This window comes from Anopheles cruzii, chromosome 2, assembly GCF_943734635.1.
Source record: "Anopheles cruzii chromosome 2, idAnoCruzAS_RS32_06, whole genome shotgun sequence".
Classification (NCBI taxonomy): Eukaryota; Metazoa; Arthropoda; class Insecta; order Diptera; family Culicidae; genus Anopheles; species Anopheles cruzii.
In genome coordinates this window covers 7,986,814-8,005,871 of record NC_069144.1, presented here as the reverse complement: position 1 = coordinate 8,005,871, position 19,058 = coordinate 7,986,814, and the positions used below count along the sequence as shown (strand labels likewise).

Sequence of the window (19,058 nt, the reverse complement as noted above, 5' to 3'; positions counted from 1 at the left end):
AACAAATAATGAAAATAAACATATCAATAAAATCCTAAACTTACAGTAAAATATTACCAAACTGGGAAAATATTTGTTAGAGGAATGTCCAAAATTGCTTTCTTTCCCACTGGAAAATCTAGATGAAATAACATAACTGTGCAACGCCATCCATAAATGGGCTCCGTATTTCAAAATGGTCCGACTAATCGATACTGACTTGGAAAATGGTCGAGCTAAAGATCGTTTGTCTTGAAAGTGATTTCTGCAAGCCCGGGTCGCGTCCGCCAAAAATAGCCCCAGAAGTGGAGTGGAAGAAATGGTTGACAAAGACGTACATTGAAGTAAAGCTGGAAGACCCAACGTGGCCGGCCGTCGACCATCTCGTTACTGACCGGGCGCACTAACAGGATTACGGTGCGGTGCGGGCGACGATCCAGCCGAGAGTCTATAAAACGCTGGCCGACGGTGGTCAACGTTTTTGATGGCTTCTGACTGTCACACGGCGAGCACAGAGCAGTTTGGTTGTGTTGTGTCCTGCGTCCGTCCAGCGTCCAGCCAACGGCGCACGTTCCGGGTCGACGGTTCCCTTTTACCACCCGGCCCAAAGCACGGCACCATCCACCAAATTTCTGGTGCTCTCGGCAGTGACCGACCGACCGTCAAGGAAGGGCCGTGATTCGGTTAGTGGCAGTTAGTGCATTCAGTTGATCGTGCAACCGAAATTTGTGTTACCCCGAAACGTAGGGAAAATAGCACCACATGCGCCGTGGTGTGGTGTGATCTAAAACAAACAACAACGGAGGGGCGACGTTCAGCCAAAAGTGCTTTGAAGTGGAAATTGCGCGTTAACAAAAGTCTGCGGTGGTTACACGAAATTTTGAACGAAAAACATACGAAAAACTTTTTTAAAATATTCGGCCTTCGGTCGGATAATCGATAACGCCGTGCTACTTCAAAATTAATGATCGTGGTTGATATGAGGATCGCACTTGGAATAGATCTTTTGGCCTTCGCCACGTTGGGCAAACGATGAAACAGGAACAGGAATTAATTAAAACACTGATTTTTAACAATAGTTTTTTATTAACTACTCATCGTTAAATAGACATCAAGTTCAACATAAGCATTTAGAAAACTCCAGAAATAGTATTAACCTTCCTTTAATTTTCGCAAAACAAATCGTAATCTCAATTATTAGTTATGACATTAAATTACTAGTTATGATCGTCTCTCAGATCAGTCACGTATAGTTATCGTACGAGAATCGATATCATTTCGAAGCCAAATCATTTCGGCCACTAAACTAGCAAACGCGAAAACATCGATCGATCGTAAATAACTTTCGCACATGTGCATTTCGTGCCGCGTCGTACCATTTCGTGATTTCGCTTGTTTTCAATTCGCCCTCTCCATTAGCGCTTCATTCAACAGTTGCCCAAAAGACCACTCATCATCACTGGCCCGTGTAGGGCCCCGGCCAAGTGCAGTTAACGCATGTGCTCTGTGCTTCCCCCGTTGGTGATCGATCATCTTAGTGTTTGTTCGTTTGTTCGGTTTGTAACGTTGGCGTTTGATTTTCGGTGCTTAGCAGTAAAACCCTCTGCTAGAGACCGGAATGGGGAACGAAAAGAAGGACCCGGGTGGGGTCGGACTGCAGATCGAGTCACCGTCGCCGGTACCGTCGCACGGCGCTGGATCGGCCGCGTTCAACATGATCACCAACATCAATCTGCCCGTACCGCTGTCGCTCGAGGAGAAAAAGTTTCTCCTCGCGGTCGAGCGGGGCGACATGGCGAGCGTCAAGCGAATCCTCCAGCGGGCCCACCGGAAGCGCAATGTGAACGTCAACTGTGTTGATTCGCTGGGGCGAGGTGCGCTGACGCTGGCCATCGAGAATGAGAACCTCGAGATGGTTGAACTGCTGGTGGTCATGAACGTCGACACCAAGGACGCATTGCTGCTGGCGATCAACGCGGAGTTCGTCGAAGCGGTCGAGCTGCTGCTCGAGCACGAGGAGCTGATTCACAAGGATGGAGAACCATACGTAAGTTCGTGTGGGTTGGGAAACGGATCCCACTGCACCGTACCAACCGAATGGCACCGTTCTCTCGTTGACCGTTAACAGAGCTGGCAACGGGTGGACATTAACACGGCAATGTTCACACCGGACGTCACACCGCTGATGCTCGCCGCTCACAAGAACAACTACGAGATCCTCAAGATTCTGCTCGATCGCGGAGCCACTCTACCGATGCCACACGACGTAAAGTAGGTGATCGTACCCCCGGTGGTGTCTGGTTTCATAATTTCAAATTCCGCGATCTGCAGGTGCGGTTGTGATGAGTGTATCCGTCGGTCGTCGGAAGACTCGCTACGCCACTCGTTGGCTCGGGTTAACGAGTACCGGGCGTTAGCGAGCCCTTCCCTAATTGCGCTCAGCTCGCAAGATCCACTGTTGACGGCTTTCCAGTTGTCCTGGGAGCTGCGCAACCTGGCGTTCGCCGAGCAGGAGTGTAAATCGCAGTACCTGGAGCTGCGCCACCAGTGTCAGAACTTTGCCGTTGAGCTGCTGGACCAATCGCGCAGCTCGCAAGAGTTGGCCATCATCCTGAACTACGACCCCGAGTCGCCCCCGTACATGGACGGCGATCACATGAAGCTGACCCGGCTCGAGCTGGCGATCGACTACAAGCAGAAAAAGTTTGTGGCCCACCCGAACATCCAGCAGCTGCTGGCGGCCATGTGGTACGAGGGCGTCCCCGGTTTCCGGCGCAAGTCGGCCGCTGAAAAGATCTTCATCATCGTCCGGACGGCGGTACTGTTTCCGATGTACTGTATGATGTACATGATCGCGCCCAACTGCGAGACGTCCATGTTTATGCGTAAACCGTTCATGAAGTTCTTGATCCACGCCTCTTCGTATCTGTTCTTCCTGTGTAAGTCCGGCGGGGCATGGTAGTTGATCGGTGCCTATTAAAGGGGTTGCTCTCTCTTCCAGTTCTGCTGATTTTAGTATCGCAACGGGCCGAAGTGCAGGTGGTGCTGCTATTTGGTACCGAGAGCATGAAACGAGCGCTACAGGAGGAGTTGGCCCGCCAGCGAGGCAACGGGCCAACGTACCTCGAGTGCCTCGTCGTGTTCTACGTGATCGGGTTCATCTGGGAGGAAACGCAGGAGATCTACATCGAGGGCATCCGCAGCTATCTGCGCAACATGTGGAACTTTATCGACTTTGCCCGCAACTTCCTGTACTGCTGCGTGGCGCTGTTGCGGATCGTGGCGTACATCCAGCAGACGTCGCAGATTTCGAAAGATCCTAGCACGGCGTACATCGCGCGCGAACACTGGGACGACTTCGATCCGCAGCTGATCGCCGAGGGGCTGTTTGCTGCGGCCAACATCTTTTCGGCCCTCAAGCTGGTGCATCTGTTCTCGATCAATCCGCACCTGGGGCCGCTCCAGATTTCGCTCGGTCGCATGGTGATCGATATCGTGAAGTTCTTCTTCATCTACTCGCTCGTCCTGTTTGCGTTCGCCTGCGGTCTCAATCAGCTGCTGTGGTACTTTGCCGATTTGGAAAAGTCCAAGTGTTACAGCCTGAAGGGTGGGCTGCCGGACTGGGACAACCAGGGCGATGCCTGTATGAAGTGGAGACGGTTTGGAAAGTAAGCATCGGCGGATCAGCGGTCTTTAGCACTCTTTAACACGTCACTTACCCTCCCCCGTTTGCAGCCTGTTCGAGTCGTCACAGTCGCTGTTCTGGGCCAGCTTCGGTATGGTGGGACTGGAAACGTTCGAGCTGGCCGGCATCAAGTCGTACACGCGCTTCTGGGGCCTGCTGATGTTCGGCTCGTACAGCGTGATCAACGTGATAGTCCTGCTGAACCTGCTCATCGCCATGATGTCCAACTCGTACGCCATGATCGACCTACACTCGGACACGGAGTGGAAGTTTGCCCGGACGCGCCTCTGGATGAGCTACTTCGAGGAGAGCTCTACCCTGCCGCCACCGTTCAACATCTTCCCCAACATGAAGCATCTGATGCGGCTCTTCGGCAAGAAGAAGAAGCGCGATCTGAAACGTGAATCGACCATCGTAAGTGTGGCTGAAAGGCTGTCGCAGAAACATAACCTCTAATAACCCGGCGTCCACTTCCGCAGCGTCGCAAAGAGGACAAGGAGCGGGCCGAACGGTACACGAACGTGATGCGAGCCCTGGTCTGGCGCTACGTATCGGCCATGCACCGGCGCATGGAGCAGGACGCCGTTACCGAGGATGACATCAACGAGGTGAAGACGGAGATCTCGTCCATGCGCTACGAGCTGCTCGATATCTTCGAGAAGAACGGCATGGACGTGTCGGCCGTCGATCGCAAGGAGAAAAGTAAGGATCCAAAATGAGGGTCACTTTCTGCTGGTATCTAATCCTCTGCGTGCTTCTCTTTCACCCTCAATAGCGGTGCTGGCGAAACGGATGAAGGTCTGGGAGCGCCGCCTCATGAAGGACTTCCAGGTGGCCCCGGTCGAGCTGGCCGAGCAGGACGAGGAAGAGGAGGAGGAGGACGCCAACCCACTGGCACGGTTCCGGCGGGTCGCGAAGAAGGTGGCCAACAACACGACTTCGGCCAAGTGGGGCCAGGTTATGACCGGTGTCGGTGTCGAGATGAACACTCAGATCGGACGGTGCCGCAACCGGGACAGCTTCCGGCAGCAGCAGCAGCTGCAGAAAGCGATGAACGAAGCACGCCGTCTCGTGGAGCGCAGTCCGCTGCCTCATTCACGCAGCATGTCGCCACAGGTCGATAGCTACGCCGACGAAACAACCACCACGCTGCTGAATCTGCTGAGCCAGCTGGCCGAGGATGAAGCGTCACCCGGTAACACACTGGTGGCGCACGATCGCAAGAGCGGAGCGGCGACACCGTTGAACATGCTGACGGCCCAACTGCAGGCGGCGCTCAGCAAAAACCCTACACCGCGCTCGACGCAAAAGCCTACGAAGCCCAAGCCTGCCGTAGCGGACGCTGGCCTCAAGTCGCCACTTGGTGGTGCCCCCGTGTCCATCGGTAAATGCCGTTCACCGGCACCGGCCACTCACCTGGAGGGAAGCCACACGCCGCTTGCCTCCATCGCCGGCAGCAAATCACCGTCACCGGAAGGTACTCCGGATCCGGAGAAGAAGAGCAGTCTGTCAGTCAAGTGCCAGTCACCGCCGGTAATGTCCCCTCCGCCGGGCAAGCAACCTACTCCACCACCCGGCCCCGTCCAGTCTCCTCCACCGATGATCCACATCACCCGGACCGAGTCGCAGCTGGTGAAGAAGAAGTCCGGCTCGGACGATAGCCACGAGGACGCGGATGGTGGCGAATCGGCTCCGCCACCTCTACCATCATCCCCACCGCCGGTGGCCCCTAGCGAGGCCACCGTTGTCCACAGTGACGATCCGCAGCCACTCGTTTCCGGTGTCAACTCGCCGCCGAAAGTGATCAAACGGAAGGCTCCGGCACCGAGCGCTTCCGGCGCCGGAGATGATATTGCCGTAGCACGCCCGGTGGCCGCCAAACCACAACCTGGCCAGGGCATGCTTCCACCACCACCGTCAAAGGAAGATTTGATGCCCGCATCGACTACTACTCCCAGCCTCAGCACCGCTCCGGCCACTCCGCTTCCTCCCCAGAAACCGAAGAGTGCTGCTCCGCGGCCACCGTCTCCGGTGCCGCCACCGAAACCGACGTCTCCTCCGCTGGTGCCCATCATTAAGCAGGACCTGGCGCCGGCCCAAGCCGGTGGCAGCAAGGAATCGTTGGCCGTTGGCGGCACCACGGATGCGTCGACTGGCGCTGCCTCGCCGACCTGCCTGCGCCCGTACCGGAAGGTGGAGGACGTGGCCACGATTAAACGGCAACCCAAGAGCGGTTGGCTGTAGACGCCGTGTGATAACCATTGAATCGACAGGATCCTAAAACGACCCAAGACAGAGAGAGAGAGAGAGAGAGAGAGAGAGAGAGAGAGAGAGAGAGAGAGAGAGAGAGAGCGTGAGAGAGAAGCAGCGGTAGGTGTGTGTTTGGTGACCCGCCGGATTGGCCGGATTCTGATTCCTATTGAACTTATTTGCTGTGTTGTGTATGTAAACGACTACCAATAAAGAGGAAGGCATCTTTTGCGAGGACCTCAACCAGAGAGCCCGGTTCCATCGTCCGGCGAAAGAAAGTGAAAGAAAAAAACGCATTTTTTCCATGGAAACCGCATAATTTATTTCATAAATTCTTTTCCCCATTTTATTGTTTGCCTTCTGTGCCGGTCCGGCAATTGCCGTTTGGCGGGGCAGGAAAAGTGTGTTTTCGTGGGGTGTGTTAATGAGAGCTGTTCGTGTATGTTATGTGTGCACTTTCTCTGTGTTTTAACCTTGATTCGTGTCGTCTTCGTACTGAATCAGAAGGTGTCAAATGATTAAAAGGCTTCATCCTTTTCTCACAACCTCCAACCATTGTTTGCGGGCTCACCCTTTCTTTTACATTAAACATCCTTATTTAGCATAGCATTTTATCTTTATTTAGGAAAACAAAAAAACTCATTTCTTACGGGAGATCAAACGTTGCCACGATTATTTCGAGCTGTGCTTTCTTATGTACACTCGTACGTCACTAAAAGAGATAATATATAGAAAGCTTATCGCTACACTCTTCCGTGTACTCCCGGATTAATACTCCCGTGGGCAACGCATCTATCTCCGGCTGAGTATCTTCTTCGAATGCCGTAACGATAATTGGAAAGTTTACAAGCAGAAACATTTATTAAATAAGCAGAATCACGGTTCGATGGGCCTTGCCTTTCTCCTTGTTTGATGTTGCGCAGCCTTTATTATACGAAGGCCTTTATTATATGGATAATTTTATGTTGTGTTGTGTTGTGTGCTTGTGGTGTAAAGGATAAACTTGTTTTCGATGGTAGGTCCCTCCGCTTGTTGGCGGACAGTTATAGAAGCTAGCAAGCTGACTGTCACCACCGTTCAGGGGCAAGCCGTGGTCGCTACGCTCCTACAACTGGCTCCTACGAAGGCTCAGGGACTCCCTCGGATGCAGAACACGCTCGCGAAAGATCATCTTATTAATGTACTAGGCTGCTCATTGAATTCGAAACCTCAAAGGGCGCTGCTACGAGTCTAATTTATTTTCGTTGTATTGGTATACTCTTCAAATGAACGTAAGTGAAGTTTCATTTCAATCGGTAACTAAATTTTGTTTTACAAGCCATTTAGTATCGACGTGTCACAGTATTTTTTACATTGGAAAAAATTAAGTATTACAAGGTGCAATTCAAAAATTCCAGGACTTTTATAATTTCCCATCTTCTAGTAGCGCCATCTCTTTGAAATTTGTATCGGTTGTTTGTCTATCCATTAGTAATGTTCTGTCAAATTTTTATGACATTTGGATGTATACAAGCTGAGATATCGCGCCAAATGTGACAGTACATCATGTAATATGTAATTCATTATGTAATCATCGATTGATTTATGAACGAATGTTGAAAGTGTACGAGGGCTCTTCACCTACGGGGTTAGGGGGCTAGGGGCTTATTAGGGGGTTAATTTTAGAAATTAAATTCGGCGGCATTTTAGGCCAAGTGGAAGAGAAAATTCGTGAAAAAAGACCCGGTTTGAAGAACAAAAACATCCTGTTTTATCAAGGCAGTGCACTCTATCACAAGAGCATTTTGAAAATGGTCAAAATCCTTGAATGAGAGTTCGAATTGTATTTACCAGATTTGGCCTCTAGCGACTTCCATTTGTTTTCAAACCCAAAAAAATTTAGCATCAAATGATGACGTCATAAACGCTGCGGAAGCGCATTTTGAAGCCTTTCCAGTGTTTCACTTCAGGGATGGAATTTAAAAATTGGATCCTCCTAGGAACAAGTGTATTGATGTTCAGGAAGGCCATACTGAATAATTCTTAGTTTGGCACATCTACTTCGACGCGATCACGATCGACGCGTGCGCTGTAGGCTAGATATTAAAAAAGCACTAAGATATATCGATAGGTCTGTACACACACACGTGAGAGTGAGATTTAAAATTAAAAACGAAAGAAAGCTTACAGAAGTACACTAAAGCTACAACAACTATTGCACAGAACAACAATTGATCGAGCGGAGCTGAGGAGCAAGGCGCGTTTGGGGCAGGGCTCGTCCTCACCATCCACTCGACTATTGGGTCCTTCCCTGGGGAGACGCAGTGTGCAGTAGCGGTTACGAGATCTTTGCAAATATTCTCCCCAGCTTTCGCAAAATTCTTTCACTCCACATGTGCGATGTGTGTGTGTGTGTGTGTGTGGGTGTGTGTGTGTGTGTGTGTGTGTGTGTGTGTTGGATGGCCTACGGATGCCATACTGCTAAATCTAATCCTTAATGGTGAGCTTTAAATTAACTTAACTTGCGGTGCTTAAATCGGTTACATTCAAAATCGATTCCGAGAGGATCGACTTTCAAAGAAACGATTCTTCTTCAGGGTCTTATGTTCAAACGTACAGGGTGCACAAGATTTCTGATTCCGGCAACTCCGGCGCGGGTCGTATCTGGTGCAGAAAAACTGTATTTCAAAAATTTTTGGGTAGCCATTTGTGCTTTACGGAACTTTCAATCCAAATCTCCAATCTTTGCAAATTTTTGCTTGTTCCGGCCCGATTGCTTCGCCTCAAAAATCTTCGCACTTTGTACGTCCACGTGACACGAACACAAACTAAACGATATAGTTTGTGCACTTACAACTATACACTATACAATAGAAAATAATTAAACGCATGTAGCGTATTCAGCACACTTATACAACTAAACGCATATACAGATTAAAACATGTATAGAAAATAAATGTTGAAAAGATTCTAAAAGAAATTTTGAAGGTTCCATATGTAAAGCGCGCAAATTTTGGTGGGAAAGGGGGGGTTCGCGTTGCAGAGACGAGCTTTCGGTCGAGGTCGCGCTCGCTACCGGCCAGTGGTCAAATAGCGCATCCGCGGAACGTCACAGAAATCCAACATCCGGCCGCAGCGGGCGCGCACCCGACATTGGTGGAAGCTTTCGCATTGCGAAACCACAAAAAAAGGTTTCTATTTCGTTTGTGTTTTTCGCGGGGGATTCGGAAAAGTTTTTCTAAAATATAATAATAATAGCTTATATACTGCTACATACAAAAAGGTGGTCTCGCCACCTTAAATAATAGTCTAAAATGGAAAATTAATGTGCACCGCGGCACGTGGCGGTACGAGATGGGTGTTGAAGGTTGTCTGTCTTCTGTCTTCTTTTCCGGTGGGAAACGGACAACCCCATCGTCTGCGCGGGTCCTCTGTGTCGGATCTTGATCGGAAGCCTAGTCGGAAGAGGTTGATGGCACGGAATGGCGGCGGCTTACCGCAGCCGGCGGCGGTGGTGGCGTCGCTTCGGACACCACCCGACGCACCTTCTTGGCCTGGCTGGGCACCGACAGTCGCTTGCATTTCTTGAAGTATTCTGCAAATACGGGAAAAAGAAAAAGAAAGGTCAATTGGTTTGAGTTTATGTTTTCTGTTAGGCGAATTAAAAAGTTAAGCAACGGCCGTCGACCACCGTCGTTATCGTGGCCGAAGGATGCGGAAGAAACCCCGGAGGGGTCAAGCGAAAGATCACCAACGGTTGCGTTTCAGCGGCGGGTATAGCAGGATAAACACCCGGTGTGTGGTCATAGGTAAACAAATTCCCATTCCTGCTTCGCTCTCTGTCCACGCTTCGTTATCGCGTTAGAGCCGACGAGGGCCGACGGAATATTGACCACGCGGCAGCGCGGAGGAATATAAACAATTCGATGCGCTCTCGGACGACGGCGCTTCATCAGTCCCGGACTACGATAACGGTCAATGGACCTACCCGGAGGGTAAGGGGGTCGGCACCGGCGGCTATCTTGACGCTGTGCAGTTCCGTGTCCAGAGAGAAGTATTAGTCACGCTGTGTCATGCTTTGGCTGCGGTGCAGCAGAATGTCGATAAAATGGAAAAGGAATTGTTTCTGTCCCGAGATGATTCGCTATGGAACTCGGCGGTGTCCGCCTTGGGACAGAGAACACACGCTAGTAGGTCGATCATCTTCGGCTTTCACCACTTATTGGCCATTGGCCAAACAAACAGTTGGAAGCATACTTTCCACTTCAAACCCGACGTGAGGGCGATGGCCGTCCGTTCCGTTGAGGCCATCGGTTCTTAACGGCGCAAGTGACCGTTACTAATTTTCACAGTATTTCCCGGTGATGGATCGGAGCCTCCCTCTTTCCCTTTGTCTCTGGCCGGCCACAATTTAATTCGCTTTTAGCGAAACGCAACCAAAAACGGGACTTCGCGCGGTGACCCTCACCAGAGAGAGAGAACAGAAACAGATGTTTCCCCGTTCCGATCAAGTCCGATGCATTCGTCGTTCCGGGATTTCGATTCATTTATGCGCCACCCGGGCCACTCACTATCAAGCCCGTGGAGGTTTTGCATACATTTCTCGCTTCGCGGTGCGCTGCACTTCTCATCTTTTATTCATGCGCGCCCGAGCCCCGGAAGCGGCATTCCGGTAGAGCGGCGCCGTGTAAGCCCCAAACCGCAGCAACCACGATCGATGATGATGATCGACAGATAAACGGCAACGGCCACCAACAAACGCACGCATGCACACCGCACGTGTCCTGCGCTTTTACGATTGTCCGCAGATGACGCGCTCCCGGCTGGCCGGTTTTTATCCTTCGACGACCCCGAACCTTATGGTTCGCAGAGAGTTTTAGGTATTTAAATTTATGCACCACCGTTACACATCGGGTGACCGGGGGCACGATCGCGTAACCTGATCTCTAGCGGACTCCGCCTGGACTGAAAAATGGTAAAAAATGTGGCGATGTCACCGGAACTGTGTCTGTGCCCTCCCCATTAGGAAGAGAGGATCACAGAGCGCAGAGAAAGATCGCGCACGTGCTAACCCCGAGAGTTCACTCGGACCCGGGGCCCTAAAAAACGGACCCATCTGTCGCCGCCGGCCAGCGAGCCCGTGCCAGGTATGGCGAATTCCTTCGCTTCCTTTTCCAAAACTTGGTGATTTTTTGTTCAACAAAGAAGGTAAGGTCAAAACGTAAACGACATCTGCTGTGGCGCAGGCGCAGATGCGAACATTACCTCGGCTAGGGACTCTGCTCCTCGGAGGGATTTTTAAAGTCAATCCCGGGGTAAACATCGCAAGGTTCTCTATCGCTACCCGTGGAGGCCGGATCCGGAGAGAGCCTCTAAAACCTGCTTCGTTACCTACGTGCGCATCAAGTGGTGGCCCTTTTAAAGACGGAACACCCCAAAAGCGGATCATCGTCGTCTAACGTCGTCGTAGCGTGTTTGGCAAAGGAATTACGCAACAACCACAACCGAAGAAGCGCAAACACACGCGACGGAAACGAACAAGAAGAGCCCTGGGCCACGGTAGCCTTTCGCTGCTCGGCGGCTCACTAATGGAATTTCAAGGACACCGCCTTCGGATCCGTCTTCGCGCTGTGCGTCGTAGTTAGAGAGAAGACCAAAAAAAAGGATCGCGCGCGTCCATGGAGAATATCACGTAGTGGTTGTTTTGCGCAACTTTTGGCGCGAAACCCGGTGGACCACATTGTGAACGTGTCTCTGTGTGTATTTGGGTGCGTTATGCGCACGTGCACTCTCTCTTCTACGCCGGCCACAAGCGGCTTATGTGGCCCGTAATGCTCGTCGGTAGCCAACTCACTCGCATGGCGTCTGTCGCGTGACGCGTTGATAAGACGGCTCGAAGCCAACAAATAATGCCGGCAACGAAATGACAAATAAACTTCCGTCGCGACAATCGGCGACGGAGGTGACGGAGGAGCAGATGTTTAAAGCCGCGACTCGCGCGGCCAATCGCAAACAACGAGAGGCGAGTTCTCTCGCCGCGAAAGCAAACAGAATGTGTGGCTGCTTGTCGTGATATAAAACACAAGCATTCTAATTATATGGCCGGGGACCCGTTTAGAACCCAAAGAGACGGTGGGTCGCCCTCCTGGTAGGTGATTCACGGATTTCATCCAGATCCATCAACGCGATGCGAGAGATAAGAAGACAGAACCTGCGCTATGGTCTAGCGGAGAGAGCAAACGCTCATTTCATGAGCGTTGCGGAAGACACGTTCGTGCACGTCACGTCCGTGTGCCGCGCGGCCAAGCCTCTCTTTCGCCACAATGAACCGGATCGAACGGGTTTGAACCACGGTACTCTGTGATCGTACGTGAGGAACATCACGATCGCGCGCCCGGTCGAACGTAGGACGGAGGCATTTTATGTTGGCCAAATTATCGAACCACGGGGTTGCTGGGGCCGTCAGGTGATCAGTACCCCGGCGGGGGGATGATGAAATCAGTCAAAGATCAGCCACCTGCAGGAGAAAGGTTCGGTGCGGACGGTTCCTTTTTTCTGCTATCAAAAGCTGCTTATCGGCACAAACTTTTAACTTTTACGATGTAAACAACAAAAGAGAACAGGCGAAGACCAAACACCCAAAAAGGGTGACGGAAAGAAGGTAAGAAACTCGCGAGCGAAAAAGTAAACAGGTCAACGGGCGGCCCGGCGGCGACGCAGCAGCACAAAAACGTGTAAAAGGTGTAAAAAAGCAAAACAACCACGTGAAACCACGTTGTTTGCGCAAAAAGAAACATGCCAAGCGCGGCTGTGCCTCTGGGGGCTTCGGTAATTTCTTCGTACGATCTAAATTGCACAACGATACAATACGGTGCTTGTCCCACAATCGTTCGCTTCCTGGTTCTTTTTTCGCCCGACGCCCGACCAACAGGATGGATGCTGCCAGCTCTACCTGCATGGAAAACAGGAATCGGGTCCACAAGGCGGCGGAGAGCGTAAAAATCGAAGCATCGAAAGAAAGGGGGTTGCAATTTACTTCTGGTGAACTTTCGCGAACCTTCAGGCGGGGCCACCAATAAACCTCTCTCGTCGTCTCGCGGCGATCGGCCGCCACCATTTCCCGATCGTTTTGGTTGGGCAGCGCGTAAAAGAGAGCCGATCCCCTTTCTCTGCGCCGGAGGACACCGGTGGAGTTGGTTGCTGATGGCGAAATACGGTAGTTACAACCCGTGGGTCCCCCGTGTTACTCGCGATCGTTAAAATTGCATCCCTTACGTGCACCATCGTCTCCGATTTCGCCGACACAGGTGTGCGAGCTGTGTTTTTGGTTTGCCGGAGATCCGGAGCGCTTCTTTGTGCATCACCATTGCAGGCGAATGGCACGGCGGCAAGATAATAATAATTTCATATTTCGCCATGTGTCCAGGTATTCCAGTGATTATTTCGTTCCACAGCATATTTCATGTATCGGCTGACCTCAATATTATCGACCACAGCGGAGTGCAGCGGATAAAAAGATTGGAACATAGCATACGCGCGTATGGAAAATAATCGGACTGCGTTTCGGGTGCGTTGGGCAGCATTTTCGGTCATTAATTGCCCCCTTCAAAGGGGACCCCGGCTCGGACCCGCGTTTGATGCCGTTTCTATTGTGCAGCTCCATTGTACAGCCGCCAACAATTAAGCGAGTGAGGATCATTTATTGAAGCTCGGGGTCCGATTTATTGCTTCGGAATCGCGTAATTACGCACCTTTGGCTCCGTTTGGTGGATTTTTAAGTTTGACTTTCTGCAACGATCATCGACACACCCTGAAACCGCCTGTGGCGCACCCCCGGCCCCGGCACAATCACCGGAAACCGTAATTCGCACACAATGGGTGCTCTCTGTTGTTGCGACCCGCCAGACCCAGGAATCCGGTTGCGGTGCATCGCATTTTAGGGCGACTTCCGGTCTTGGGCTTTTAGGCCCCGAACGGCATGTCGCGTCAAAACAAAAACAAACTTCCCGCTGTTCCCGGCCCAAACCCGGGAGCCCAAATTCTGCAATTATTCTACTCTGTCCCTCTCTCTTCCGATTCCGGGGTCCTAGGCGTGGACAGGAAATAAGTGAGCCAGAAAAAAGAAGCCACAAGAAAATCCTTTTCGAAAGACTTTTAACGAACGCGCGCCCCGAAACTCGTGCCCGGAGAAGAATCCGGAAACGGGAGCGCGCACCATTGTTTGGTGCTTTCGAAGGTATCCATTTCAAGAGGGACCTCGTGCCCGCGCGGTGCTTAATTAAATAAAGACGCAAAGCCAAGGGAGAGAGCGAAAGCCAAGGGACGTCTCGGAAGAGTTTGCCGACACAAGCCCGGTTAGCTAGGGGTTTTTGGAATCGAATTCGAAAAAAGTGAATCATCACCCCTGAAGGGCCTTCGATGGCGTGGCCAGCGGTGCCGTGTCGTGTGTGCGGTTTGGTTCCTTACGCTCACTTTCCATTCAAGCAGAACACGCAATACGGAGAAAATAAAAAAGGAAAATTATACGCCGTCTAAAAACGAGGCAATTTTAACCTCCCTTTAGAGCTGTTGGCCCCTTTCTGCTGCAACACGAGCGTTCCCAGTGCTTCTAATAGCCACGGAACCCCGTGCGCTTAAAAGGGTCAATTCCAAATAAGCAAATCCGAATTGACCCACCGATTGAGGCCCACTTTTAAAAAGCAAACAATGACGCACTGTTGCTAAAAAAAATCATAACATTGGTGCCGTGTGCCTTGCGGTGAGTCGGTCCCGGTCACCCCACCACCTGGGCCACCGGTTTTGGTTGCAATAATTGACGGGCGCTGACGTTGGCAATAATTTGACGTACATAATAATGGTACGCGTACGGCCCTCGACGGCCGCAGAAATTGAAAACCAACGTCCGAAAAAAATCGGACGACTGTTTTGGTCTTTTTTCGTCTTTCGCCAGGCGCAACGTGCACCAATATTTAAATCAATAGTATCATTACGGCTTCACGGAAGCCGGCCGATCGTTCGGTTGGTTGCGGTGCACTTTTTGCTGCACTTGCCAGCCAGCTTGCGACCTAATGAACAGCCACAGACTCCACACACGCTCGGCACAAGCGGAACGCAATTGTGCAATCAACCCTCGACGCGGCCCTGTACTGACACAGCCCAACAATTGGATAATTGCACTTGAGCGCTCTTGGGGAAGGATGTGGATCCGGTGTCCGGGTCCGGTACCCGAGGGGGACCACAATTTCGCTAGAACCGTCTATTTGCCGTGGGGCCGAAGCCGCCATCAACGCAACCCATTGCCAATTAAATCGTAACAGAAAATCGCAAACCGAGAGCGAACAATGTCGAAACAATGAAGCAATTCCTGTAAGGAGCCGGAGAGCGCGTGCAGCGAAAGGCCAATTATCCGGGCAGACACGGGCAACAACAATTTGCAGATCTTGTCTTAAGGGCTCGTCCTTCCGTAAGAAAACAGAATACGCCAACCGTCCGTTGCTACGGCTTGCGTCGTATCGCTGTTATTAACGCATGAATGCACACGCTACGCGATCGTACGCCATTCCCCACGCCCCCCTCACACGATACGCTAACTGCCATGAAACGAGGGTGTAATATGGAAAATAGATCCTACAAATGTTGCGCCACTCCACCGTCGTTCCCCTGCGCGTTCTGCGTTATTATGATCGCGCACCATCTACGCAGCTGGGGCACATTAAAAATGAGCCAAAAGAAGGAAAGAGGAGGAACAACAGACATTAAGAGAACCCGGAAAAATGCACCGCTTGTCTTGGTGCGCCGAGAAGAAGCCGGCACCGAGAAGCGAACCGAAAAAACCGTTGGAAAACGCGACGAACCATAAAACACCGCAGACAACACTCCGCGTCTTGAGGCGCAACCCTCGCACCCGCGGTGTGTGCGGTGGCGAAGATTTTTGAACGAACCCCGCGGGGGGCTGCCACCCCGCATTGAGAACAGAAACGCGAGTGGGGTGTGCCCGGTTCCTCAAGAATCTAGCCCCGAACATGCTTCATGCTCGGCGGCGGCGGCGGTGGTGCATCATATGTCTCCTCTGCCCCGATCTGGGGTCTTTTTTAATTATCGACGGTTACGTTTCATTATTCTTCCTTCGGCCACCACCATCACTGCGTCCCACGCTCGTTTCGACTCGCCCTCGGCTTGTGGTCCGCTTTCTTTTCGATCACCACTTATCTTCCGTTCCCGGGGCTCTTTTCTAGGCGAGACACCTTGAGATGATAAATGTCCGGACCGCTTTTCGTATGAAACAATCCCGGGAAAAGGGTAACCGCCGTCCGGGAGTGTATTAATCCACATTTTCACGGTAATAGATCACACACGTGGCCCTTGTTTGTTTCGTTTTTTTGTGATCTTCTTTTTCATAGAATGATCATCCATGAGGTTCTTCTGATTTGAGCTAAAAATCAGGAAATTAAACCTTGTGTCAATCAAACAGCAGCTGCTAATTAATGAAAAATCAAACCAATAGACCACACCGCCGTTCTGGGCCCGGCCCCCGGCCCATTAGACGATCGCGCCGAAGATCAAACGGAACCAAATATCGCACCCTGGAAAGGGTGCTAATTAGGGAGCCATTAAAAAAGGAACGCAACTAAGGCCACGGGCCATTTCGCGCGGCCTCATGGTCCAGTTGTCCGGGATGATTGGGCGGCCGCCGGGAACTTTGAAGCCCGCAGCCAACCATCCTCTCATCGGCATCGGGAGAGCAACATAACTCTCTCTCGGTGTCTAGTGTATCGTATTCGTAATTGCATGTCGTCCGAGTCCGAAAAGAAAGCTTTCCCCAAAATCATTCTTCCGATTTTATTACTTTACGTTTAGCCACGCTGGGCCCCGGTACAAGCAAACTTACCGGTGATTTGCGGTTGTTTTATTTCGGCCGCTGTCGTTGAACTGCACGATGAAGACGATGGCGGTGTCGTGGCCTCGCAGGAGGTGGTGGTGGTGCCGGCCAGATTCGGGTACGTTCGAATCGATTCCTCCGGGTCCGAGTGCTGCGCCTCCACCGCCCGGTTGGCCCGTTCGGCCCGGTCATCCATTAGTTCTTCCATCGCGAGCGAATCGCAGCTCGTGTCTCGCTGGAGTTGTCGAGTCGCCGGGATGACATGCGCCGCACGGGTGAGTGTGATCATGGCGGAGGGTGGTGACTGTGCTTCCGGTCGCACCGGTGCCACCGGTTCCCACTGGTACGAGCCACTTTCCTCGGGTCGGCCGGCCGCAAAATCAAAGTTCCAGCGTCTGCGCTTCTCCTCGTTCTCCGAGGCGATGTGATGATCGACAAACCTGCAGAAATGGGTCACCGAAACGGAACGGAATTAGACACGGGGGATGATGTTGCAATCGGGAGTCTGCGGGACACTTACTGCTTCAGACGTTTCGAGTCCACGGTGTCTCCGAAAAGGTTTCGCTTGATGTGGCCAACTCTGCCACCGGTCACCCGCTTCGCCGTAGCGACTCCGAGGGGGGGTGGCGTGTGGCGCAGATCCTGGAATGGCCGATTGCACACTCTGGCAACCATTGTGTGGCTGATATTTTTGGTGATCCCCGCACAAATCCGTACACGTTTCGCACAAACAATTATGCTGCGAACACGTTCCCTCTGTTTATATACGCTGCTTCTTGGCACTTTCTTCAATCGCAGCAACACACTTCGATTCGTTCTTTGTCTCCCTCGCGCACTCTTTCTCGCTGCAGGCAAAGATGGCACCCGCGAATGTCACCGATTGTTTTGCACTTGCTTTTCCCAGCCTTCACCGTTGTGCAATCCGGACCGATTATCCTGACGGACGGGAAAAATGTGGGCCACAAAATTCCGCGTTCAAACGCCTGGAACCCTATTTTCTGTAACCCATAGGCCAACACATACACGTTCCGCGAACGCGAGCTCCGATAACACTACTACACGCCACCACCAACAGCACACATCAAGTCGCCTACGGATCGCCGCAGGCAACGTTACGCATGCGAACGAGTGAGAGGGTGCGTCGTCGCGTAACTCTTTCGGCCGCCCTCTTTTAAAAGCCAGTCGCGCACGCGTCGCTGTGTGTGTGTTCCACGCTTTGCGTTCGCGTGTGGGGCGGACAGAGAGCTCGACGTATTTGACGGGCACAAAAGTTGAGGTTATGTTGCCACCGTAACGGGCGTTACCATGGGGGGCGCGTACGGAGTTTGATTTTCACTTAACAATTTTCCCGTCGCGAACTCTCTGTCTGTTCTGGTTGTTCGCTCACAAACACGCACCGCGTGCTTCTTTCTGCTTTGTTCTACTTTCATGTGGGGTGGTGACAGCGAACCGCGGGCGAAAGCAAGACACACCAGAGCCACCAACCGTTCCAATCGAGCTAACGACTCAGCGGAGGTCAGCGCTTTCTTTTCCGGTTATCTCGGTGTGTAAGGTCACACGCACTCGAGCGTCGTCGTGATTCTGGGATGCCACAGCGATATCAAATAAACTTGCACTTGCAGCGCAGCCGTAACACCACAACTTCTCGCGGTCGTAACGCCTCACGCCAACCAACGGTTGTTGCCTGGTTTGTGATACACACTTTGCTCATTGAACGCACCCGCTACTGCTTAATTTTCAATCTCTCTGGCTTGTAGATAAACGGTCGCAGGATAACCACGAACAAGGCACCCAAACGGAAAACCAACCTAGCGGCCGCAAACGTTTTTCCCGGACTGAATGACGCTGTTTTCGAAACCTCGCACAGCTTTGGTAAAAGGGAAGCTGGGTTATGCTCTCGCACGCACACTAACCCCGTCCGGACCGGTTTTACTCGTCGCTGCAACGCAACACTGCCACAGAAGCAGTCGCTCTGAAGCGTTACTGTTCTTATAGGTAGCACTCCGTGGAAAAGCTATGTAATTGGATGGACAATATTTAAGCTGAATATGATATTAGGTAGAGGTTTTTCAAGACAAACTTTTTTGCTCCAGCACACCACAATTCAAAAGCTGTTCTTTCGGTTTAAAGATAATTTTTATCGATTTGGTCAACACACGGTATGCAGGAAAATTGTGTACAAAGTCACGTTACCGCTGAACCTCGGGCGCAGCATTTTCGTATGCTTGCGCAACGCCCGATTCCGAGCCGAAGCCGAGCCACGGCGTGCTATGCGAGCAGCATGAA

The 19,058-nt window shown here is 51.7% G+C and overlaps 2 protein-coding genes across 2 annotated transcripts; one reads left to right on the top strand and one right to left on the bottom strand.

Annotated features, from left to right (window-relative positions):
- The first annotated feature begins 478 nt into the window (after positions 1–478).
- LOC128268714 (transient-receptor-potential-like protein) lies at positions 479–6,162 on the top strand. Its single transcript, XM_053005909.1, has 8 exons — positions 479–662; positions 1,571–2,026; positions 2,108–2,250; positions 2,311–2,918; positions 2,981–3,647; positions 3,715–4,078; positions 4,144–4,366; positions 4,440–6,162. Exons 2-8 carry the CDS (start codon positions 1,598–1,600, stop codon positions 5,906–5,908), a joined length of 3,903 nt encoding a protein of 1,300 aa, XP_052861869.1. The 5' UTR covers positions 479–662; positions 1,571–1,597; the 3' UTR covers positions 5,909–6,162.
- A 3,073-nt stretch (positions 6,163–9,235) lies between these two features.
- Positions 9,236–17,776, bottom strand: LOC128267821 (uncharacterized). The gene is made up of 3 exons (XM_053004756.1): positions 17,293–17,776; positions 16,782–17,212; positions 9,236–9,488 (listed from the first exon to the last, which is right to left on the bottom strand). The coding sequence occupies exons 1-3, from the start codon at positions 17,445–17,447 to the stop codon at positions 9,349–9,351; spliced, it is 726 nt and encodes a 241-aa protein (XP_052860716.1). The 5' UTR covers positions 17,448–17,776; the 3' UTR covers positions 9,236–9,348.
- Positions 17,777–19,058: the final 1,282 nt, after the last annotated feature.